We start from the raw sequence: 26,802 nt of genomic DNA, 5'->3' as shown, positions 1-26,802 counted from the left end.
TGTGTCTGTCTGTGTGTCTCCTGCTTTTATCTCGAATGTACAATTAGGATATTCAAAGTCTGTTTTCCCATATGTAGGGTTTGTGTATTCTTTTGGGGTTTGTTTTTTTTCTTCAAATTAACGTACATTTGAGGTGAGTTTCCCAAGAAGATGAATAAAAGTGTTTGTCCCGTATGAATCAGTATAAAAAAACCAAAACAAACCAAACAAATAAACTGTAGAAAAATTCCATTCCAAAACCAATACATCACTTGATAAAACAGATAGAAGAAGAAAACAGAATAAATGCCAAACAAGATTCAATAATGTGCCTTTATTGGAACATGTTGCCATCGTTGGACATTGTAAGATTAAGCTCAATGGGGATTTCAGGTCAGTGAGTGACTTCTTTACATTTACCTTTTTTCTTTTCTTTTCTTTTTTCTTTTTCTTTTTTTTTTTTTTTACAATTCGACTTTTCTGGTTTGAAAAGTCTTGTAATCAGCTAAAGTCTCAGAATGTCTAAAGCACACGTGCAACCACAGAACTGTATCACCTATAATCTCCTGCCCAACACCTCAAATTCTAAATGTTATTTACAGTTTTCACAGCTCACACACAGAAATTTTACACACTCTTCCTTCCTGCCTGGTCTTTCTTCCTTTTTTAAAAACTCTTTCTGTCTCTCGCTCTCTTTCATATTGTAGATCTTGTAACTTCCCCTTTTATTTTCTGTAATACCTTTCGCTTCCCTTACAGCTTGTCTGCTCCCATTTTGTTTCCTTTCCTTTCTTTTTCCTACCTTTTCTCTTTCAGCACCTTTTCCATTATGTCCTTTTTCTTGTCATTTCCCAGTCCTTCTACTTTTTGCCCTTAAATTTACAGTTGATTTCATGCTTTCTTTGATCACCTAACCATTACAAATTAAAAGACTCAATCATAATTTTCAGCTACAAAAAACCTACAAATCCAGATTTTTCAAGTAACACCCCCACCCGTGAGTGGATATTGATCCAAGCAAAGGATTTATAAATAGCAATCATTGTTGTCTGTCTTTGCTCTTTATTTAGAACCATTTCAATTATTGATCAAGGTCTTGATCCACAAAGTCTATGGCCTGCTGCTCTGGTAAACAGCCTTTGTTGGGAGTTTGGCATCAGTCAAAGTGCTGACAGCTGCTGTACAAATTGTTAGTCTCTCGTGATTTCTTTTCTGCACAAACACACACAAGCCCCACTGCTGTCAACAAGATACGACTGTATGTGTGTGCTTTGCTGTAGCCTGCTAATGGTCTGTGTTTGAATCATTGATGAGTTCATCGATTTGTTTTTCTTTTTTCTTTATTTAGTGAATATTGAATTTCACAGCTGAAGCATAAAGAACTGACATCCTGTAATTACACACTGAAACAGTAAAAAGCAAAACTGAAGATGAACACATCAAACCTTCCAATCACACTATGGGAAATGCACTTTGTTATATATGTGTATTTATTTTATGGCACACGGTCGTCCAATTATAAATATGGGATATGATTGCATGTGGGTCTTCCTTTATTACATGATAGACAGACGGTTTAAAATATCTGTGTGTGTGTGTGTGTGTGTGTGCGTGTGGTTTTGTGTGTGCAAAGTAAACCACAAATCAGACAGCAAAATCACACAGAATAATAGACGACCCACACTGTGTGGAATTTAATCTCTCTGCTTTGTCTTTGTCTCCACCTACAGGTTTCTGTGTGTAAGTGCAAGCTCGGATTTCCTGTCTGAAGAAAAGCTCGCTGATACAGGTATGTACAGTAGGAAATACTCCTCACTCGTGTCCCATCACTTCACAACAACTGTTTTTAGGTCTCGTTTAACTTAAAGGAGAAAGTGTTCATTTTTCGGCAATCAGTTCTGCACACAGTAACCTCAATGTCAAGAATCTACCTGTATGAACTTCCCTTGGCTGTTGGACAGGGGCATTTTCAGGGTTTTTGAAATGAAAAGTGGACAAGTGGAGACAAAACAAGAAGTGGCAGACCTAAAAAGGACAAACAGTCTGAAAGTCATGTTATTAATAAACAGGAAATTATTCAGCAAAAACTTGACCCAGGACCTGATCCTTATGTTGGTCTCGGTGGAACGCTGGCTGTCACAAGGCCAAGTCTGAGGTATGCTAAATTACACAAACTTGACTAATATCATACAAAGTAACAGGTTATATGTTATTACTGATTTGTAAATATTATCATCTGACTGTTACACTGTTTTATTGTTAACAATGACTTTAAAGGCCCCTCTTCTGTGGAACCAGCTTCCAGTTTGGATTCGGGAGACAGACACAATCTCTACTTTTAAGATTAGGCTTAAAACTTTCCTTTTTGCTAAAGCATATAGTTAGGGCACGACCAGGTGACCCTGAATCCTCCCTTAGTTATGCTGCAATAGACGTAGGCTGCCGGGGGATTCCCATGATGCATTGAGTTTTTCCTTTCCAGTCACTTTTCTTACTCACTATGTATTAACAGACCTCTCTGTATTGAATCATATCTGTTATTAACCTCTGTCTCTCTTCCACAGCATGTCTTTTATCCTGTCTTCCTTCTCTCACCCCAACCGGTCGCAGCAGATGGCCGCCCCTCCCTGAGCCTGGTTCTGCCGGAGGTTTCTTCCTGTTAAAAGGGAGTTTTTCCTTCCCACTGTTGCCAAAGTGCTTGCTCATAGGGGGTCATATGATTGTTGGGTTTTTCTCTGTATTTATGAAGCGCCTTGAGGCAACTTTTGTTGTGATTTGGCGCTATATAAATAAAATTGAATTGAATTGAATTGAATTGAATTGAATTGAATTGAATTGAATTGAATTGAATTGAAGTGAATTGAATTGAACAAGCTAGAACTTGGAAAGGACGTTGGCATGTGGCGGAGAGCAGCCAGGCAGGTAAGAATCCACGCTGTGGCTAGTTTGAGGGGAGTGGGCAGGCAAGCATTCGAGGGAGGAGTGGTTTGTGTCCACATGAGGAGTTCCAGAGAGAGAGAGAGAGAGACGAGAGGCTATAGCTGGGACACCAAGACAATTCTAAGAAAGGGGAGAAGAGAAACTCGTAAGTACAAAGAGTAATTTAGCATGACACTACAAGTCTGACATTATAACGTAAACTGGTTCTTAAGTATGCTAGCTGTTGATGGGGTAACGCAGAGCAAATATGCCAATTATGTCAGCTCATACTCCAGCAGTGCAGCTTGGAGGCCGTGTCTCACAGGAACAGTAAGCCTGTCACTCACACACATCAGCACACAACAGGGTGACGGGGAAGAGTGAGAAAAGGGATGGTGAATCGCACTGGTGGGATCGATAAAAAAAAAAAAATCTTAAAAAGATATCTTAAAAAATATGAAGTTGTTTTTTCCCTTGAATCTTTGATTGATTGGTGCCTAAGATACATTTCCCAAAACAATTCATACATGCAGCCAAATACTACAGATAATTGGATACTACGAATACCTTTAACAGTGTCTAAACCAGAGTGGTCAAAATGTTTGGTACCGTCAGAATTACAAAGTGAATATTTCTCCATGGGAGACGCAACCTCTGCTTTTGTCAGATGCTGATTTCAGCGTTTTGCATTCTACTACTGGCATGAATTATCGGCAGAGGACCCAAGGGCAGAACAAATAAGCAGATTCAAACAAAAAATGACCATTTATTTGGGTAAACAAAGTAGTACACTTTACAAAAAAGCAAAAAAGCAAAAATCTACCCATCACTGAACAGAACAAAGCATATGGACCATCTGAACTACAACTATGGAAATAAAGCATAGGCTGTGTACAATAGTACACCGCTCACGAAAATGAAAGGAACACTTTTTAATCAGAGTATAGCATCAAGTCAGTTAAACTCCTGGGATCTTTTTTTTTTTCTCTTTTTTTTTTGCCTGTCCCGTTTGGCTCTTTTGCCATCAGAATTATTGTCTAAAGGCGAAGAAAGATGCCCAACAGATTTACTTTACCAAATTTACCATCCCAGCCTTGCCGTAATGGTCTATTTGATTCACCTTTTATTGTTTATTTTATTTATTTTTTATTTTCACTTGCTAGATACGGGACAGACTTGAATGAAGAAAAGAAAAGGGAGAAAGGAAGAGGGGGAAAAACAGCGGAGAAGAGGGACGGGGATAAAGGGCAAAAAAACAAAAACCAACTAAATAAGCAGACAAAAAAAATACATATATCAATCACCTGGATCACCTGTTGAGAAAGAAAAAAGAAAACAAGCAGAAGAAAACGAGAGCAATACAATAAACAACATCACAATGATATATGGGATATAACAGTAAATACTAAATATTAAACATTATTGTGCAGCACGTAAGGTCGACAGCACACAGTGTGCTTTGAGGTAGGAGCCAAAAAGGGTGTAGTTTGTGTGTGTGATCACCCGTGTGTACACCTGTGAGCATGAGCGCGCTTGTTTTTAAAAGGTTCCTTCATGTAATGATCTGCTAGAGGGTGTGGGGGAGCCACAGCCCCATCCTCCAGGGCTTGAAGCAGGTATGGATCAGGAGCTCCGCCGGCAGCCAGCTGCGCCAGAGTGACCGAGCCGCAGGCCGAGAGGCCGAGGGCACCCCACCTCCGAAGTGGCCCAAGCGAGCCCCAGGCTCCAGGCCCCGATAAGCAGCCACCAAGGAGTGAGCCGGTGTGTACCTGGACGCCTATCCCCGGACACAAAGAACCACCAACGCACCGATGTCTGAGGGCGTCTGCCACTGGCAGGGGAAGTGGTGGGGAAGATAGGCCTCCATACCTTAGAGGGCCTGAGATGTCCCCAGAGAGGTGGCGTCTGATACCCAACCTGACATATAGACACAGACATACAGGCACACACAGATACAAACATCCATTTCCACCCTCATGCTCTCATATGCAATTACTCAACACTCACCCAACGTGGAGACAGACATAGAGAGACGCTGCACACACAATCACACTCCCCAAGCATACTCTAAGAACCGGGTCTAGGTACCTTTGGCCACAGGAGGGGGAAACTGCACCCAGACCCAGGTGGTGTTACCCTTTTCCCTGCGGTGGGGAGAAGCAGACCGCCCCGACTCCACAGCAGCAGGGAGGCCCCACACTCCAGACCCCAGTCGGACGGCCAACTCCTCCTCCTGGTCCTGATTTGGTGAAATTAACAACAGGGGCAGTAGAGGAGCTAGACTAGAGAATCTTTTTCCCCTTCTTTTTTCTGACTGTTTTTCACTTGTTTTACATTTGGCCAGGTTCTGTGTCACTACTGGCAACATGAAGCCATACCTGGACCCTACAGAGGTTGCACTGGCAATCCAATTCCAGATGGCTTGGTGTGTCTCCTAGTACGGTGTCAATGCATGGAGGCGATTCCAGGAGACAGAAAGTTACCACAGATGCTACCCAGTTACTAATCAGCAGGACCAGTATCTGCTCCTTTGTGGAACTGGATGGGCACTGCCAGTGCTGCAAAATGACCTCCAGCAGGCCACTGGCATGAATGTCTTTCTCCAAACAATTAGAGACAGGTTTCATGATGGTGGCCTGAGGGTCTGATATCCTGTAGTGGGACCCGTGCTCACTGCCTGGCACCATGGAGCTCAGTTGTCATTTGCCATAGAGTAGCAGAGCTGACTGGCGCCTGGTGCTCTGTGCTTTTTGCAGATGAGAACACATTCACCATGAATACATGTGACAGATATGAAAGAGTCTGCAGTGGAAAACAATTTGCTGCTGTTACATTCAGCTTGACAAGTTTGGTGGTGAAGGGATGTGCAGACCTTTTCCGGCTAGGCAATGGCACCCTGACTGTCATGAGGTAAAGGGTTTAAAATCCTTGGACCCACTGTCAGACCTGGAGCAGTGGGTCCTGGGTTCCTTCTGGTGCACGACATTGCCCAGAGTATGCAGGCAGTTCTTGAAGGATCTGGAACTGATCTAGGAACTGATACTACTTACTGGTTCCCAAGCTTGTCTGAACTAAATCCAATAGAACACCTCTGGGATATTATGTCTCGGTCCATCTGATGCTGCCAGGTTGCCCCTCAGATTGTCCAGATCTGGGAGGAGTTCCCCAAGTACACCATACACCACAAACTAAACACACTCTCACTCACTGAAGCACAATTTGCACAATAATTTGATGCAGAACATTGACCACAGATGCCAAAAGTTGAAGTGATAGAAGCCAGAACCCACAAAAACAGAGAGAGACTTAAATTCAACACTATTATGTAGAAATAATATGAGAGACATGTCTGCTTTATATTTTGGTAATCATTGTAATATTGTGAAACAACCACTTGAGATTAAAGGTCCAAGTTCCAGTTCCTGCACCAGTTGTTTTCAATTTTTTTGATGTGGTGTGCTCTGAATGCATTATGCAGTATGTTCTTCATTTGATTGCATGCATGATCAGATAAAACGGTGTGGTTTGAAGCACATCAAAACACAGCTGTTTTGATGTGTTTGTGAGATTTTGCAAGAGTGTTTTTGTAAATGTAGGGTGGAAACTTTCAAGAGAAGCAATGGGCTGTGACCTGCCCAGCCTGTTCAGTCCTAAATGGATGGATTCAAAAAACGTTTCTTAGCAATTGCTGAAAATTGTAAATGACTCTGTTTTCAAACTCAATTTAGCTGGGGCATGGTGCATATGCTGCAGTATGCCTTTGCAGACACCAGGTGGCACACAAGATTGAGTTTTTAAGGCTTCTTGCATGGTTCTGGGTTTTCAGTAAGTAGTCTCTGAAATGCTCATACATTGGACGTGGTGTAAATTGTCTGTAAGTGTGTGTCTGAATTTTTACACCCCATAAAAAGCATGAAAGAATTGTTTATGTTATAACCGTACTACTTTTTCTTACTTAGTCAGCTAAGAAAAGTTCCTAATCATTTTATTTTTTGATTTTAAGTGACACCCTCTAAGGCAGATGTGTCAAACATAAGGTTTGGGAGTCCAAAGTTGGCCCGCAAAGACTCTAGTCTAGCCCACTGGATGGCTTTTACAAAAATATGATAGAGTGCATAAAATTTCAGACTTGCTGTATTTCCACAAGTTTTACAGCTGGTCCTACTGATAAAGATTACCATCACCACCATTGCCATTCATGTTGTCTGTACCTCAGACAACTGGACGTAGCACTGTAAGCTTTATTTATTTCCTTGTTTTTAGCATTTTGCCTAATGGTACAGCCCATCCAAGAAGCAGATATGGATTGTCAGGTGATCATACAGGTATATGTTTAGAAACAAAGGGTGCAAAACCAAGAGTGCTGACTCCTTATTATTCCATCTAAATATCTCATCTCATTCAAATGTGGCTTCCAAAAAAAAACAGACAAAGAAAAAAACGAAGAAAAAACGATCTATATACATACTGAATACTGAACCTAACATACTGAATCATTACCTGATGTGTCGGAATTTTATGTTTTCCTTTACATAAAGATATTTCCATTACGAATAAATGCAAAAAAATGCACATATTTGTGAAGAAAACTTTACAAGAATTCAGGAAGTAAGTTAAAAGTTTCCCAGGGAAGTCCTCCAGACCCCACTTAATCTCACTTAATGTGTCCTCCTCGAAAACCTCAAATTAAACCTACAAACTATTTAAGAAAACATGTTTCTCACTTTGTTTGTTTTTTTAAATGACACCACATGTCTTTTCAGTGTTGTGAAACAGATAGAGTTACATCCGGATTAAAAATGCTCTATTTGTCTTTTCTTTAATACGAGCCAGATGTTACCTCCAGCCCCGGCCTGCTGTCACTCACCCCGCCTTTGACCAATCGCAGTGGGCATAAACTCCTCCTTCCCTCCCCGTGGAGTTTGCGGGGGCTCGGTGGAGAGGAGGAGTGAGTAAAGATCTCTTTCTGAGTCCAGCTGTGCTTCTCTCCTGCTGCTCCCTCTCATAGCGCAGCGCTGCTCGATCACTCAGGCTGTGCAATGGAGAGATGGGCGATGCTGGCCGCGTGCGTGTTGCTGTGCTGCAGCTGCACTATGGTTACTGCCATCCAGAGGGCTGACATGTTTCCTTACGGCACTTTAAATGGAGATTCGGTGTTGAGAGAGGGCGACGATGAGACGTCCAAAGTGCTGTCCCTTCCCAGACCCTTGTACTTCTACAACTGCCCTTTCTCCCAGCTATACGTAAGTATGACTTCATTACTATTCATTTGCACTCAGTCGAGGTTGTCTATTTTGTGAGCGCCTAAAAAAAATCGCTGAAGTTCCCCCTTCACGTGTCTCAGGTGATATTTGCAGCTGTTGAATAATCTGCGCAGGAGAGTTGTGCTGCTGTTTCCCCTCTGCTCAATGGAGCGATTCATTCACGGCTGAATATAAAAAAAAAAAAGTCGGGACATTGACAACAGAGGACATTGGGTTTATTATCATGTGTACTCTTTTTTTCACGAAGGACCAATGTTTGCATAGGATTTCAACAAACTGCGCTCCTAATATTTAAATCCAAATCTTTCAGCAACTTCACTTTTATATTCAGCAGATGTCAACAGATGCAAATGAATTAACTCTTTTTCTTTTACCATAACTGCTGTAGGAGCATCCAGTATAAGTAAAAGTGTTGCTCAGTCAAATGTACTTAATGTTTTAAAAGTAAAAGTAATTATTGCACAGAGTGCCTCCTGTCAGAGCCTGCAAAGTAGCAATGCTGCAAAGTAGGAGTGAACCAATGGGTTCAAAGGAAAAAAGCCACTTAAAGTTTCTACTTAACTATTTTCTAACTGACTATTATTTGATAGCTTGCAGATCTGGGAAAATAACTCAAAATATAACCAAGAAATGAATGATGTTGTATTGTTCTTGTTTGAGATCAACAACCTTTTTTAGATCCAAAGAAAGTGGTAAACTGTTATTATTCTCACATAAAAATTGAACTAAGTCTCAGCAATGCACTTCTACAACACCATGGGCTGGTATGTGATAAATAGAGATTATGTTGAACTGTGACTCATGCAAGCTATCCAAGGAGAATCAAAGATTTCAATATAGATAGATAGATAGATAGATAGATAGATAGATAGATAGATAGATAGACTGATAGGTTTAAGTGGTAGCAACATTGCACTGAATAATACTGTCACATGTGAGAAGGCTCATTATGCAACGTGGCCGCTTTAATAATCAGGAATACCAATATTAATGCTTTGATGTGTACATCACTTTAACACAGCAGCTGGGTGGGGCTTCTGTGCTCACAGTCAAAGGTTTGGGCTCTCAATGACCATATTAGGGATAGTCCCTCTGACTGATGTCATACAGAGCCAAGAGTAGAAAAAAAATGATCTTTTGACTCACGGGGATCTATCTACAGCCTTGTAAAAATCTCCTTCTAAAATGTTGTGAAATAGCATCAAATGGAAATATTGAGTATAGCTGTGGCTGCATGTGGTCAGAACTTTTCTAAATCTTGATCAGAAAAATTGGGAGGGCACCCCGAGGTTGTTCCAGTGGTTTTTGAGGAAAATAGGGGTTCATTATGTGGTTCCTGGAGTCCATGAAGGGGTTCTAGTGGTTTACAAGGGCGAATGGGTTCATTAGGAGGTTTGTTGGGTTCGTGATAGTATTCCAAATATTCCAAACTAAAGCCTTCCCTCCCTTTAGGTGGCCACCAATGGCATCATATCAGCCCAGGACTTGCCAATGGAGAAGCAATACGTTGATGACGGATTCCCCACAGACTTCCCTGTGGTGGCTCCATTCCTGGCCGACATTGACACAAGCGGAGGGCGCGGACAGATTTACTACAGGGTGACTGAAACACCCAGTGTGCTCAACAGAGTCGCACAGGTGTGTAATGATTACAGTTTTAGTGTTGAAAACTCATAAGATGCTATAAAAACACTAGAGAAAAAATACCTGTTGAACTTTAATTAACTACAGATTTGGTTTGTCTCAATCCATCAGCTCAGTGTTTGTCTTTCATTCCCTTATTTCATGTGTCATCCTTTCCTTTCCTCCCTCATTCGTTCATTCATCTCCTCGCCTAGGAAGTACACCGGGGGTTCCCAGATGCAAAGTTCACACCCACACATGCTGTAGTGGCAACGTGGGAAAATGTCCCGGCATACGAAGAACAAACTCGACCCCCTAGCCCTCCAAACAAGGTAAGATGTTTTGAGGAAGAGACACCAGTAGCTCCAGGGCCTCCCTGTGTAGAGGAGTTCTGTTTTATCATCATGTAAACAGCCCACATACCCCACACTAGTATGTTTTGGTTCTTGTGTGACACTTAATCCCAAATTCCTGGCTGTTGTGCATGACTTGTAATCACCCTAAGGTGGGGGAGATTATTTGTAATCCCTCTTCATCAAATTTGCCTCTTAACCTTTTTAAAGGGTCAAAGATCATCTTTAAGAGTCATCAAAGTGTCCCCCGCCCTCTTTATCCTCTCCTCCAGTTCACACACCAGTAGACACAAACATGTATTGACCATTGTTCCCCTCCGCCACTAATGGTTTTCCTCGTGTTTCACTCTTTAAATCCTTTTTTGTCTTTCCGTTTTGTGTAATCTAGGATAATTGTGCCATTTTTTAAATGCTGTATTTGCCATTTAAAGTATTGGTCGCTGATAGTTCCTGTTTGCTGTGTAACCACGACCGTAATGACAGCTATCACTAAAGCATGATGATTCTCAGGAATGGTCAATATCAAATCAGTGGAGTCTAAGAATTCCTGCCTCTCGTGTGGGTGCAGAAGCAGTGCAGTCTTAATGTCATAATGCAGCTCAGCAGTGACCCTTGCATGAGACCTTTCCTGCTACCTACATGCTCATGTCTTTTAAAGTGTAACAAAGTGTAGTGACACTAGCAGGGTTTAAATTATGGTGTATCCATCAGACATATGTCAGTCAATATTAATACTTTCTAAAATCCTGTCCAAGCAAATGATTCAGAACTTAAAGAGCTGTATTAAGAAGAGTTAACAGGAGAAGCATTGGTTGCTTTGTTACAGTCCAACTTTGGGAGAGACTCCAAGTAAAGCCAGGCCTACTATTGATCAAACAAACAGCGCCTTGATGTTCTTCGTGTGCAGAATTTGGGGTGAAGAGGAATAAAGGGAGTGGTAGATTTAAGGAAAAACACCAGGGGATCTTTCTTTCTGTCAGCCCTCCTCGTCTCTGTTTGTTCTTTTTGTTGCTCTCACGGTCTGCTTTCTTTTAGGCTTGTTTCTTCCTCCTTGAATGTTTAAAAAATTATCATAGAGTAGTCTAATGGTACTGCAACATTAAGCCTCTTAACAGCTTTCGCTGGAGCTGATCGGGATTTACGAGCCCCCAAGTGGACAAGGGTTTTTTGTCTGAGCCCCAAAACTGGAATTTTGTCTTAGCTCAGTTCTTGACAACATGCTAATTAGAGGATGGAGCGTACGTCTTAAAGTACAAGACGTGACGTGTTTTGCTATTTAAGCGCTCCGTGCTGCTCATCAGATTGGAGCGCTCTCTGATTTGCTTGAGTGGGTCTCTCTTTAGAGTGATAGCATCTTCCTTTGAAGTGATTAGCCAGAGGTGCTGGGTGGGGTGTGTGGAGGGCAGATTGGTTTGTGTGTGACCTGAAGTGTGTGATTGTTGGGGTGGGTACTGGGGGGTGTTGGGATGCTGTTTCAGGGGGAGGGGGAAAAATGTGTGGCGTCTGGACGTCGACTGTGGAGATGAAATAACAGGACAACAGAAGACAGAGAGAATTAAAGCGAAAGAGTGAAGGCTCACACTTCTAATAAGCTGAGCTGTGTTTTCGATGAAATTAGCCTTAGAGATGCTATTATCAAAATTGGACAGAAATTACTTGACTTAAAATACACACCCATACATCAACTAGCAGGGAGCTCAGTTAGCTAATTACCGCAGTCATTTCGCTAAAGACTGCTTTCAGTGTTTAGATCTTTTAAGAAGTGTTGACTTTACTTTGAGCGATTATCAGTAACACTAAGCAGCCTTAAGTTGGAAAATTATGTCATCCAAAGAAGCACTAGAGTTATCTTGATGTTAAAGGAGCAGGTTGACATTTCACACATACTCACTGTCTTGTCACAAATTAGATAAAAAAGGTGACTATCTTAGCTTAACGCAGAGGCCAGATAAAAGGTAAACAGCTAGCCAGGCTCTGCAAGTTACAACAGCTACAGATTCACAAGCTAACTAATTGCATGTTATAACTTGCTTGTTCATCAAAGCAAAACTTGATAACTTCAGTTCCTTGTGTCCTACTGGCCATTGTCAACCTAGAAGCACGACTCCCATCAGAACAGGCATGTTTCATAGCATAAAGGTAAACAATCAGAAACGCCTGTGTGTCCCTTGAAGTGAGCATTCTCTCTGAGGTGATAAGTGGAGGCAAACCGCAGGTTTATCAGTTCATCTGTCAGATGTCTCTATTTATGTTTAATATTAATATATTGTAGGGGTGGGGAAAATGTTGTGATACCGTATAGTATTGCAGTACTTTGCTTGGGGGTATTATATCAATATAGGAACACCAAATATCAATATTTTATCAAATACATTTAAAAAACTCTGGGAATACTACGAGCAAAGGGGCTCATCTCATGCACCACCATCCTGAGATAACGTTAGCCAAACAAACTTACATTAAATCGGCTATATTTAAAAAAAAACCCCAAAAAACAACAAACATTGGACACTGGACACACTCTAATTCAGAGCAAGCTAAGTGCCCGGTCATGCGATTGAAAATAGGACAACAGTCTTTGGACAGACTGCAATTACTCTCAGAGAGAGTCAAAGTTTTGCACATAACTTCTGTCTAATGTATAAATGCAGCAAAAACTTTCTGGCACAACTTCACCTGCTTCCAAGGTGCATGGAGAGGATCAATGAGTTTTTATGAACTACACCTCCTTTTTTTTTAATCAGTTAAATTACTCTCACATGAGTAATGTTTATTCAATTAATCTTATTATTTTAGCCAAAGAAGAAGTAATGTTTTAGACATCTCATCTTAAGTCTACAATTTAAGTCTAAATTTTAGAGATTTTACATTTTAGAGACATAAATAAGGATCTTTTAAATGTGTTCCTATGTGATGATGTAATCTTGTTTTCTAATTCAAACGTGCTTTTACCATTAAAGACCCCCCACCCCCCCTTTTTTTAAAAACCTGTGTGTATATTTATAGCATCCTCCTTATGCATTTCATGCATGTGTTATTTTCAGACATATGGGGGGTTATGTCCCCCCCGCCCTCCTCATCAGTAATGATCTAGTCCGGTATTTACTTGGGCGTGACTTAGCCAATTAACCAATACCTACCTATTATATGTCAGCTGACCTATCTATGAAGTTTTGACTGGTTAATTTGAAAATTTTTTCTGTTTCCTGTCTTGCATTTAAGCAATTTTTTACAATGTTTTACTATGACCCTGATGAAGGCCACAAGCCGAAAGGCGTTGGTCAATTATTAAAGTTGTTCATCTTCCCTCAAGTGTTGCTGGAGTTCCTGCTTAATGTATAAATGCAGACAGATTACCAACATGTTGCCATCACGCTTAGGTCTTTGTCACTTGACTCAAGTAGTCTTGAGTTGACTTGAGTGGACTCGACTCAGCTGGCTGCCCGCTGGTTGTATTCTGGTTATATTCCCACAGAACCTTTGGTTTGCTGACAGCAAATGTAATAGTTAAATGTGAATTTCTGTCTACGTAAACAGCTACAGATATGTCATTTTCAATGATTTATCCCTGTTAATTGCTGGATTATCAGAAACAGATTGCGCATAATTGAGAACCTGACCCCATTCAATTGCAGACTGTCTGCAGACTGACTCCATCCTATGGCAACATTTGGCCAGGTTTATTGACAGCGTTGGTATGCTTGTCAATCTGAATTTGCAGGAAAAAATAAGTGAGGTAACTTTATCTTGTTATATAAGATAGATACTGACAAAGTTTAACTTTGAAGACATAATTTATGGTTAACAAAAGGTGATAAATCTTCATTTATATATTATTACAGTACTTAATATATTGCAAAAATATTTAAAAAATTGATTCTGTTTTTCACAGATTTTGGAGTGCCTTAAACCTGTGCTCTTGCTAATGATTGGCATGAGGGGAGTCATTTGGTCATAAAAACAAAATCTAGGTGTATAATAGAAGTCAATAGCAAAATGATTCTCGGCTCCCTTAACCTATTATCTCATTACCTGATGAATTTATGATGATGTGATTGTCCAGTGTCCCTCTGTTTCTAAGCTAGATCCGTCTCTCACCCATACGGAGGATGGCAATAATGCTCAACAGCTGGACTTACAAACCAATAGGTGCCATCCATCATTTTGTATAGTTATATATGGTTTTACTCAGCTTCAGTTCAAGACGTAGTTCACAAGTATTATGTACATCAACTCAGATAGTGCGTGGTGCCATATGTAACATGACTGTGTTTCAAAGTGACAACACAGTCATTTCTTAGCAATCGTCCTGGCTTTTTAAGAGGAAACATGAAGAAGATTTGATCTTAGAATATATCTTTGCATGTTTTCTGGTTTTATAAATCTGTCCTCTGCATTTGCTATATGTGGAAAAAGAAAGGTATTGCCAGCTGAACTGTCTTGTTACTGTACCACAATAGGAAGTGCTGTTGCCATCGGTGTTATTTGTTATTTCTTGTGGCTCCTTGCAGTGACACAGGAGGCATCCCCCTGAAATATGTTCATCCCGGTCCAAAGCAGAGTGACTGAACTTTAAGTTTTAAAAGATGTTACTCTGCTTTTACGCCCTGAGAAAGATTCTACTTATTAGTGGACAAGTAGGGGAAAAAATGAGTTTGCCTTAGTGTACTGCTCTGTGATGTCCAAAAAATGACTCATGATGACTTGGGACATCGCTTTAGTAATCATAAGTACACATTCATAGCTGTCTGGTTTGTAGTTACGTAATAGATTCATGTTCGCAAACCTTTGAGGATCTAAGAAAAGCAGCTATGGTTAACCACCATTTGCTCTTGATTTTAAAAAAAAAGAAACTTTTGAAAAGCTTTCAAAAGCCCCAAAGTTGGACAGATTTTTTTCAGCTATAAACAGCTGAAGGTAAAAAAAAAAAAAAAAAAATTAGTGTAGAGATTTTCATATGACAACAGTAAGATACTGACAGGAGTGTTGGGCTGTAGTCAGTATGTGTGTATATGTGTGTGCCAGTTCCCACGCTGCAGGCAGTTCCGTTTGTAGCACTCTGGTGAGGCTGGCAACTGGGCTGCAGCTGCTGTCTGCCTCACTCTGCCTGCTTGCAGCTGTGCGGCCGACGAGATAAAACACCAGCAACTGACAAACAAGTGAAGTCCATTTATCCCGAACTCGTTTCCCTGGGATGTTCCAGGCAACCAGACTGGGTTCCAGCTTTAAATATCTGTGACATGATTCAGAACATCAGCTACAGTGTGTTGAGTCATTTATTTAAAAGCTAGATGAGACGGAAAATCAACGGAACTGTCTTCAGTTTCATTTATGTGAGGTAAAGTAGACTCAACTATCTCAAGGCAGTAAACCACACTACTAATAAATAAGTAAATAGTAAACAAGCCCAAAGTAAGATAAACTATTTTGAGTAAACTGAGAGAGTCCTAAAATTAATTCTATACAACAGTTTGATATATGTTTGCGGCTGCTGTCGTTTATTCAAAGCCTTGTTAACGTAGTGTCAAGAAAACAGTGTATATAAAAGATGGATACAGCCAGTGTGCTTACACAGCACTGTGGATTCATGAATTCTAAGTTTGTAGTTTGGCAATCAGTCTTGACCATGCATGACCATATTTGTATGAGATGTTGTCATACACGTAGTTTAGTGTAATGTTGTATGGCATGCTAATTTTGGCAAGAAATATCCTAGAAAGCAAAATTAACTTGGTGGAAAAACTGAGGAAGCAACTCACTAAAGTGATTTTTAGTACAACTGAATGCTGAAAGCGATGACATTTTAAAGTGGTCGTTTAACAACATTAAACATGAATAGATTTTGATAGGGTGAGTGATATGAATATTATCATATCAGGTAGTTTTTAGAAATAGGGAAACAGTTTTTGTACCAGGCTGTAAGAATAAGTTAGGTGTTTGGATTGACTCCTTTTAGCTTCTTTTTCATTGCTACTTGGCATCAGCTAAGCAAACTTTTGCAAAAGTAACTTCTTGGCTGTAAATAATTGGATCTATATTACAGTATATGTGAAATGTTGTTTAGATTAGGGCTGATGAGGAATATTTCTTGCTTACATGATCTGTGTATACAGAATAAAGCTTATTAAATAGTATTATAGTATCAAGTCTGTATGCTAACCAAAGCTAATCGTAGCTAACTAGCTAAGCTAGTTCTAGCTTCATATTTAGAGTGCAAACTTAAAAGTGATATCAATATTTTAATTCTATTCCTTTAAAAGTAAAACGCCAAAAGAAGGAAGATTGTTATGAATCATATTACGGTATTTGCAATCACATAAATCACCGGGCCACTCAAAATGCAACAAACGACACTTCATAGGCTGCCATTGAGAGACAAAAATAATGAAGAAAACAAAACTTGACACAGGTTTCAGTCTTCTTTCTCTTCTGTTTTGTCCTGTTTGTTGTACCTGGTCTCATTCCCTCTTCTTTTTACCTTCTCTGTCTCCTCAGTCCCGATTTGTCATAGCGAACAGCCGCCTCTCTCTGAGCCTGGTTCTGCAGATGGCTGCTTAATGTTAAAGGGGAGTTCTTCCTTCCCACCATCGTGATCACCTGATATGTTGGGCGTATCTCTCGAATATTGTAGGCTTGTTTCCTTACAGTGCAGTAAAAATCACTTTGCGACAGCGGTTGTAGAGAACTGGTCCCATGATAATAAAACATAATTGACTGTAATGTGATTTATACACAGGTCTATAAAGCCAAGTTTATGTAAGTGCTTATCACCTTTCTAAATAAACTTCCGGTATTTTTCTTTAGAGGTGTTTTCAGACTCTCTCACCCCCTGCTGTGAAGCAGACAGGCCTAGCAGATGGATGATGTTACCACCTAAACCTTAAAACAGTCAGCATGGCCCCCAAAAGAAACATTTGTTGGTCCCAGAGACAATTAAACGTCTGTGCCCGCGTCTGCTCGCAGTAAAGAGTGTGAGGAAACGCTTTAAAAAGGTGTGACACAACGCCTGTAGGGAGTCTGAGTGTTGTATATGTATGTGTGTGTGTGTGTGTGGAGCGGGGAACCTCTCACATGCATACTGAGCTACAGAGTCTAAACGTCTTTGATGTGTGTTTGCTGCAATTTGTTGTTCTCCAGCTGTGAGACTTCTTTACACACTTGGGGAGACAGACAAACACATGAGTGCAAAGACAGAGACGGGATGGGGACCAGCACAGAGGACCTTACAGGACTGAGGCTACGTCCACACTAGCCTGGATAGATTTGAAAACGGCCAAAAACGCTTACGTTCCAGTACTGCAAGGAGATTCAACCTGCCTCATGTCTGTCTGCCGTTTATTTACTTTCCGGTTCTTTGAAACATCACGGCAAAATGTTGAGGAAAAGTTTGTTAAATGGACTAACAATGAGGTGGAGTTCCTGCTGTGAGTAACACAAAAGTACAAAGTTGCAAAAGCGAGTGAGAGTTAAAGAATTTGAAGAAAAGCTATCTGAAGCATGTACAAACTGACATTAATCTTTAATATCGCTGTCAAAATTGAGAGTAAACAAAACAACTGCTGTACAATGCCCTCCGCTATCTTAGTTTAATTGGTCACATGACTGCATCATATGACTAATATGCATCATCGTTTTCTAAAGTCTCCCTTTTCGCTGTCCACACTGCATTTGAAGCACCGTCTTCAAATGTATGCGTTTTCGAGAGCGTTTTCAAAACGCTGCGTTTTCCTCTGTCTCAGTGTGGACGGGAGGCCAAAAGTGAGAGAAAACGATGCGTTTTCAAACGAAAACGCATTAGTGTGGACGTAGCCTGAGTTCAGCATTTTGTGAATGGATTTATTTGTTGTGAAAATGAGAACATCATCTATATCCCCCCCCCCCCCCCCCCCTCATGTCTATCACCACACTCTATCTCTACAGGCTGGAACAGACTGTTGTTTGCTCGAACACTTGGGAAAGTGGCTGACAAAATATTCTCAGCCACTTTCAGTTGCTCCCCAAAATTGTGTTTTATCTTCTTTTATCTGTGTTTTCAGTGCTGATGCAATCCTTTTTTCTGATTAGCAACACTTATAGTTCAGAGTAAATCACATCGAGTTGAGGGGTTATTAGGTTTCATAGGGTTGTAGTTTACAACAATATTTCAGTGGATAGTACCTATCAAAGTAACATCCACATGGATGTCAGGCCCAAGCTTTCCTAGCACTCACCTTATCGTAAAGACATGATCAGCGTTACTCACCTTACCTGTCACTGTTTTTAATGTTGTGGCTGATTGGTGTATGTTACATGTAGACAGAGAAAAAACAAACAAACTTCCTTTTGCTTTTCTCATCTTAACCTTACATTTTAGTGCTCCTTTTGCTTCTCACTGTGTCCTTCATTTCTACTTCTCCTGCTCCCAAGAAAGCGGCAACAAAAACAGGAAAGAATAGTACATACATCTAGTTGGAGTATCAGAATCCCCCCCCCCCCCCCCCAAAAAAAAAAAAAACACGTCATGTTGCTCCAGCGTCTTCTCCTCCTTCCCTGAAGACAGAAAGCAGAAAAACACAAGCCCCCCTCCTCACTAACTGCGCAGAGCCCAGAGGCTCCGAAATCCCTCCCGCCCACAAACAGCAAGAGCATTTAAAGATGTTGATGTAAACAAGGTGGGGGACACACACATGCATTCACATGAGATTAATATAGGTGGAGGAACATCTGTAGGTGTGTGTGTGTGTGTGTGTGTGTGTGTGTGTGTGTGTGTGTGTGTGTGTGCCCTCCATGGCCCCTGGCTCACATTGTAGCTGGTCTCTGGTTTGCATGTTGTAAAGTCATCCTGAAAGATGTTCAGACACACAGGAAGACAGCTGTGGAGATCAACATCTGGGCTGGGGGCTGAGAGTATGAGGTGTGTGTATATCTGTTGCTTTCTTTTTATGTGTGAGTCTACGGATAATTGGATTTTGTCCCAAAGGAAAACAACATTCACAGTGTTTCCTTCATTCACTAAATCTGTGTTTGTTCAACTGTGGTTGAGCAGTGGGCTTGGCCTCCCCCATACGTGTAGGAGATAAGTTCTTCAAGTCACAGTCTCCCGTGTAAATGGAATTCCCTCATTCGTCAGTCCATGCAGACTCAATTCATTTAATTCAGCTTAGTTTGTGTAAAGTGAGATGAGATGAGATTAAGTAGTCGTTTTGGTGACCGCAAGGCGTGGGGGGTGTGAAAGGTGAGAAGTCTAAACATGGGACCCAGCAGGTGAGAGAAGAAGAGCAGGCTACACAGGGAGGAGGAGAGGGTCGGTGCAGGAGAGGTGTGAAGTTTAAACATGAGGAGTAAGTGTAAAAATAATGAATAATCTGAGGGAGGTTAAGCTGAGCAGGACACACTGGAGGTGATTTTATAGATGTGTAAAAACTGGATCCAACACTACGTTAATCAGAAAAACATAAATATGTAGTGTAGTTTGCTTCCAGTGAGCCAGACTTTCTTATTTTATTTTTATTTTTTGGGTTAAGTAACTTAACCTGCGAATAGTTCAAGCAGAAAAAAGGGAAAGGGGAAAACAAGGCACAAGCGATGAACTGAATTAAACTGTACTTTAGGTGCTTTCTTATTAGTAGCCTTTCACAAAAACGTTTGTTTCTATTCATTTAGTTCAATCGATGAAAGACTGCAAATATAGAACAGTCTCACAGGCATACAATACAATAGAATACAACAGTGAAGTTTATAACCATCTGTAAACACGTTGGAGGTTTTGTCATGGTTAGGAGCTGCATGTCAGCCAATGGCATTGGGGACCTTGTCATATCTGTTTATGTTCCAGATTTGATCCACCTGGAAAGTGTTTGATTGACACCACACAAGCCCCTTTTCCATTAGTAGCTACTCAGATCGGTTCGACATGGATCGACTGGTTTTCCATTACAATATAGTTCCTCTTCATGGACGTGGTTGTCGTCATAGCAACGCGTCTGAGCGTCCCACAATGTAATCAATATGCAACACAAAGCATATAAAAGTGGACTTCGAGGCAAGATTATACCTGCTGCTCGGGGGAACACGGCGTTGTTCGGCCTTGTTGCTAGGTTTCAAAAATGTGGTTTTGATTTTCCTGAACGACACACTCTCATGACTCATGGAATGACGCCACTGACTAGCCAATCGGTGGCATGCAGTGTGATGATGTCACATGTGGGCAACCGTGGAACAGGGGGTTGGGAAGCGCATCTGTAACTGGAAGGTCGCCGGTGCGATCCCTGGGCTCTGTGTCCTAGTCGTTGTGTGCTTGGGCAAGACACTTCACCTACCGCCTACTGGTGATGGCCAGAGGGGCCGATGGCGCGATATGGCAGCCTCGCTTCTGTCAGTCTGCCCCAGGGCAGCTGTGGCTACAACTGTAGCTTGCCTCCACCAGTGTGTGTGAATGCGAGAGTGAATGAATAGTGGAATTGTAAAGCGCTTTGGGTGCCTTGAAAAGCGCTATATAAATGCAATCCATTATTATTATTATTTTAGTACCTGCTCAGATCGCTTGGAACCCTGGCTGAGCAGGTTAGGGTTATTTTTGCTTGCTGCCCATGTTGTAATCCGCTTTTGCCTCCACAGGTCAATACGTTCCAGGCTGTTATTGGTTATGATGAGACAGACTCATATGTCCTCTTCCTCTACCCTGAAGGCGGTCTGAACTTCTTTGGCACACTGCCTAAGGTAAGCAAACAAGAGTTAAGTCATCACTGTTACAGCTGTAGGGCAAAATGTACACGAGCAAAATGAACCATTGTATTTATATCACTATTTTTATCACTTCACATAGCCACTGCTGCTTTAGGTGCATAAATGGGTCAACATAACACCTGACCAGGGTTATGTTAGCCCTTCAAGATGTATCTGTGTGCACGTTTTGGTTGCTCAGATTTTACATATTATTGTAAGATTTTGCTCCTTAATGACTATTGAATTATTCTATATAGCTCCTAATTTTTCTTATTGTTAGTATTTGTTGCTAAATATTTGACAAATTATTTTATTTTATTTTATTTTATTTGAGAACATGGTTATTATGTTGTTCTGTTTTTTGGTTGTTTGTTTTGTTTTTCATTTTTCTAGGAGTCGTATAATGTTGAGATAGAGCTTCCAGCAAGAGTTGGCTTCAGCAGAGGAGAAATTCCAAATTGTATAATTTACCGAAGTGAAAGCCCTTACTACAGTGTCACCAGTAATGAGCAGAGTGTTAAAAACCTCTACCAGTAAGTAAAAAAGGTTAAACCATAAATTTCTTTGCAGCCAACAGTTTAACCTTAGAATTAGATGTACGCAAATAATGACTTGTTCCATGATCAGAATCGAAATATATCCAAACTCCACAGAATAAAATAATTCGCTTATTGCTAACTACCTAACATGCTTACTAAACAATGCAAACAATGCAACTTTTTAGTAACAAGATGCGTACACACAGTAATCGCTAAAACAAATACTGGTAAACAAATGTGTATGTAGTAAGAGCTTGCTAATGACAGTTCATGTATAGCACAATAAGGGGCAGATAGCTAATAATTACAGGTTGTAAATGTAAAGCTAAAATTAGTGACTCAAAAAAAGATGTTCACATTCATTGTTATGTGCCTTGCTTTATGTGCTGTGTTGAACCTTCAAATGCTGTTGCAGGAGAAGCTTAGGACATTTATAACAACAGAAAATGGGTTTTTTGTGGTGCACATAATTATTTACATCCTTCTGTGAATGTCTGATTTCTTCTGCTCTAGGTTTGGTAACAGTGGAATTCCAGGCCTTTGGCTTTTCCACACTGGAAACCGTTATTCCTTTGACAACATTGTACCTGCATCCATTAAAGGTCCTGTTTCTACTCCACCAACTGTAGGATATGACTCCCATATGGTAATTTTGTTATTTGCTTGATTTAGCTTTTGGACGATAACAATATATCTTCTTGAAATATACCTGTAGTGCATCAAAAATCTATATCTTCTGGCTTATTTGCTTGCTTATTATGCACCAGTCTAATGCTGTGTACAGTGTTGTCGGCCACTATGATTTCAATTTGCATAAATCATTCCAGATTATGCTAAATTGCAAAATGCTTAGCCATGTCTTTAGTAAAACCTCTGTAACTTTGTGAAAAAGAGAAAAGTTTCTTTTTCAATTTCTACTATAGATATTTCATTTTTAATGACTACAGTTAAAAACAAAACAATTAAAAAACAATTTAAAAAACAAATAACACAAAACTGGAATCCTGAGCAATGAGCTACCAGAACTTTTATTTTAATTTTATTTCTTACAATTTAAGTCCAAAGAGCCGTGCTGACAGATTTCTGTTATTGGCACATGTAGAAAAACTGTTAAATATGTAACTTCTTTACAGAATGGGGAGTTTCAGTCGTCCGGACCGCTTAAGATCAAAGTGGGTTGCATGTAGCCCACCATGTAAAATGAGTTTGACACACCTGCTGTAGCGCATCTCTGCCACCATGGGTTTCCCAACACACACAGTCAGACACAACGTTCTTGCTATGCTGCTTTCTTTATTCATTCAGTGTTATCTCTAACGCTTTTTTAACAGTGACATGTCCACTCAATTTTATCAGCTCTAGTAGCTCTTCTGGCTGCTAGTCCAAGTGATTGCTATACACACCTTGGTCCCAGCGAGCTACTGCATAAATAGAAGAGACATAATGAGACAATTGCTGACAGCTGTGCCAGCCACCCCAAAGAACCCTCTGCTCCAGCCCTCCCGGAGCTGAGCCAAAACCACACCCCGCCACCAAATACCCCGATCGCCCAACCTGGGATGAGGAGCCATCCGGCCTAAACTTCCTTCGCCCACAGAAGAGGAAATCAGCCACAACCATCTATACCTCAAGCCTTTGGATCATCTTGAATTTGAAAGGCTGTCAAGCTAGATATCGTTGGATGATCTGGGTGTTGGCATCCTTCGTGCAATGGAGCCATCATTCTGCAAAACGTTGCCCGAACATAGGGTGAATCAGCATATCAGGAGATAACAGTGTTCCCTCAGTCGAATCCCCTCACCTGCAAACACAAAACGGCCACCTGCCCTCAGGGAGAAGTTAGGAGTATGGAGCACGGTTACCCCCAGAGAGTTTATTTTACTTAGTCAAATGGAATTTAAAGCTTCCTGGGCACTGCTCTGTCAATGGACCAGGTCTGACTCACACTTTCGGGTGAGGTTGGTCAGGGGACTAGTTAGCTCTGCAAAGTTCATGATGAACTCATTCAGCTCCAAGAACCACCTAACAGCATCTGCTCTCTGGGCTTGTGTGAGATGGTCGTCACGAAGGAATAGCGGGAATGGGCCCCAACCCATCTTTGTCTTTCATCAAGCTCACCAGAGAAACAGGATCTGCCTGCCTCTGCACTTTCAGGCGGTATATTTTTGTGGCTCTACCCCTGGCAGAATGTGCTAACTCATAATTGACATCACCCACCCATCATGTGTGACCACAAAAGACCCTTACTACTTGGCAAGTACTTTTCAGCTGGAGGATGGGAGAAACACAAGTAGTTTACCTCCTGGTGTAAACTACTTGAGTCTAGCCTCTCTGTTGTCATCCTCTGACATCCTCTCTTCTTTTATTTTTGCTTGGACTTTTCTCACAGTTTTCTGTAAGTAGGTCCAACACCACACGTGGTTTTCTGCCAAACAGCATTTCAAAGGAAAAGAAAAATTCAGTGGAGGCCTGGGGCACCTCCTACAGTGGAAACAACAGTGGGTCTAACCACCAGTCCCAAGTTCATTCATCCTTGTGAATGAACTTCTCCTTAAACATCATGGAATTTAATGCTTTATTCACACACTCCACCAGCCCATGTGTGAGATTTGACAAAATTGCCCTGGTCAGTAAATATTTCTTTTGGGATTCAGAATATGACCAGAAACAGCTCATGCACCACACTCTCAGCAGAAATTGAAATGCTTCACAAAGCCACCTCTTCATGATATTGTGTTGCATAATTCACCAAGACTAAAAACAAAAGGATATCCTTGTGCACTCCAGTGAAATGACCTGACTGGCATTCCAAGTAGGACTCATCCAGAAGAATTGGGTCATGATTTTATTGTGGTTTTATCATATTATATCAGCACCACCAGCAACAGGATGCACATTTCCCACTACAACATCCCTAGTTACAGCCAGCTGGGTGTGGCCAATAGCTGATCTCCCACTCCCAGTCTGGAGTTGTGGAATTGGCAGCAGTGGTCTTTATGGGAGTAGCCCAAGCAGTCCAGCACAGTCTTCCAGACATCTTTAAAGTTCCACTGAAAAACCGCTGGTAGGCTGAGCGCTGCTGCCTGCCCTTCCCCAGACAATAGGGGAAGCAGCCACACAGCCTTTTCCTCCACCAGCTGCTTACCAGCCTCCAACACTGTATCCTCAAACATATCCAAGACCAGCTGCGGTCATACGTCTCCACTGTCTTGTGTGGCATGATCAAAGAACCATGGTAAGTAGAGGCAGTTGAGTTGCGGCCCCAGACCAGACCACAAGGTTTTCCAGCACCAGGTTGTGCCGCTCGGCCTGGGCCTGCAGTTCTTCCATCTGCCCTCAGTTAACCACCGCCTGCTCCTATTGCATAGGGGAAGTTTTGCCACCATCTGATCGAGGGCTTAGACTTGTTTAACAGTACAATCTGTTGGTGTGACCCTTCTTTGGGTGTTGGGTGGAGTTGGCACCAGTGTAGGACATTTCTACCACCTTGGGCTTCCCAACAGATAAGACAGTCAGACACAACCCTCCTGTTATGCTGGTTTTCACTGTTCTTTATCTTACACACTGTTTCTGATGGTTTTTTTAGATAATCCCCAGTCCAATCAGTTATATTAGCTGCCACCACAACCTCAGACACCCATGCTGCTCTTTACTCCTCTGACTTTTCCATTGTTTTTCCTTCCAGGGCACCACCACCCCAGACTATGATGAGTTTGAAGAATATGTGGAGAATACGTTCGACCCTAATACCCAAGAAAGAGAAGATGATTATCCTTTAACAGGGAGGAACCCTAAATTCCAACCTGCACCTGCTGATGGTGACCGATCAAGTTTCCTTCTACCGCAAAACCATCATGGGAGCGACAATATACCATTGACCTTTGAACCTGTGTATGGTTTCGAGCCACCAGAGAGGCAGTACGCTTCCCCTAATCCTCCACAGACAGTCGCAGAGGGAGGTGCTCAGCAGCCCCAGGAACAGCAACCACAGGTAACACTGAAAAACAGGGCAAGTGGTTCAAATGTGCAAAGAACTGTAGTATAACCCACTAACCATTTATCATGCACAACTTGGTATTATGCACACCTTTTGCCATCACAACTGCCTTAGTTAGATATGAAAAAAGGGAATTGAAACCGCAGGGTTGTCAGGTGTTAAAAGGAATTTAAATTCAAAGGACAGTTTAAGAAAATATCATGGTCATAGTGGAATGGTGTTGTCAACAAAATAATGAGAACATAGCGCAGATCATAACTTTCTGGATTATGATATTTGTAGAGAATTACAGCTACAGGCTACATTGCTTCCAATGCCAGAACATATTTCTCCTGTGTCTTCCTCTGCAGCTGCCTCTGGAAGTGGTGAATGTGCACACCCCACATAGAAATGCTCCGCCTCTTTCCCCTGGAGCACATGTGGTCAGTGTGGATGAAGAACAGGTTAATTTCGACACAGGAGGTAAGAAAAAAAAAAAGGGTATTTTTCTTTTTTTAAAACTTATCAGCAAACTTCATCCTAAAGAAGTGCACAGAGCAGTCAAATCAATACGTGGTACCTATCTGAATCATCTAGATACACTTTCCAACAGTTTTCCAAGTTACTTCCAAGCTTAGGCCAAAATAGGCCATTTAAAGGACGTCAGAAGAAAAAGGACAGCTGGTCAAAAGTTCAATCTTTTTCACAGTCGAGTTGTCATAGTGATAACTGGGCAAGTACACACTATGTTTGTTTTTTTTCATGCAATTTTATTTATTTATTTATTTGTCTTTGGATTCCTGTGACAATGAAGTGAGTCACACGAGACTATGTTTTGAGGAGCCATTCTCAAGAAAGCCACAGCCAATAATGTGCCTATTTCACACAGCCACATTTTGAACAGGCACAGTCAAACCCATACACATATGCAGAGAGTGAATTCTCATAGCTGTCCTCTTTTCATATCAGTAACTTTGTCACTGCCTGCATGTGATGCATTTGGGGACATCTGTACATTGTAGCTATAACAAAATAACCTGGGTTGCACTTTCTCTACTCTTTGAAATTAGTTTCATGGAAAATGCTACCTCGCTGTCTTGGCCAGCTGCCGAGCGGTACCTAATACAATACTGCCGTTGTGCTGTGTAGCTACCAGGTGTGTGTGCTCACGCTCCCTCCCCTTCAAACTACTCCCACAGGATTTTGCCATAAATAAGAATGTGTTCTCAGTAAACCTCTTATATAAGGTCAAGCAAACTGTCTGTGTAAGTGAGTTCATCTTATTAGGTCAGTTTGGGAAAAAGAAACAGTTTTTTCTGAGAAGCCTTCGAGATCTGTCGCCAAGTGTTTAATGTTCTATCTGACATTTTTATGCATGTTTTTAGGAAAACAAGATATGTCTTTAAGCTCACTATTTTGTTATAGAGCTATAGTAAAAGTGGAAA

General features: G+C 41.2%; 1 protein-coding gene across 1 annotated transcript in view; it reads left to right on the top strand.

Annotated features, from left to right (window-relative positions):
* The first annotated feature begins 7,211 nt into the window (after window positions 1-7,211).
* nid2a (nidogen 2a (osteonidogen)) overlaps window positions 7,212-26,802 on the top strand; it is a 52,816-nt gene continuing 33,225 nt past the window's right edge. Inside the window, exons 1-8 of the mRNA XM_085150701.1 lie at window positions 7,212-8,141; window positions 9,615-9,800; window positions 10,001-10,117; window positions 20,735-20,836; window positions 21,236-21,375; window positions 21,895-22,027; window positions 25,067-25,372; window positions 25,729-25,840. Of these exons, the coding sequence (XP_085006827.1) occupies window positions 7,938-8,141; window positions 9,615-9,800; window positions 10,001-10,117; window positions 20,735-20,836; window positions 21,236-21,375; window positions 21,895-22,027; window positions 25,067-25,372; window positions 25,729-25,840 (1,300 nt within the window). The 5' untranslated portion in view covers window positions 7,212-7,937. The remainder of the gene's footprint in view (window positions 8,142-9,614; window positions 9,801-10,000; window positions 10,118-20,734; window positions 20,837-21,235; window positions 21,376-21,894; window positions 22,028-25,066; window positions 25,373-25,728; window positions 25,841-26,802) is intronic.

This window comes from Neolamprologus multifasciatus, chromosome 23 (assembly GCF_963576455.1).
Source record: "Neolamprologus multifasciatus chromosome 23, fNeoMul1.2, whole genome shotgun sequence".
NCBI lineage: Eukaryota > Metazoa > Chordata > Actinopteri > Cichliformes > Cichlidae > Neolamprologus > Neolamprologus multifasciatus.
This window is presented reverse-complemented; position numbering and strand designations above follow the sequence as displayed.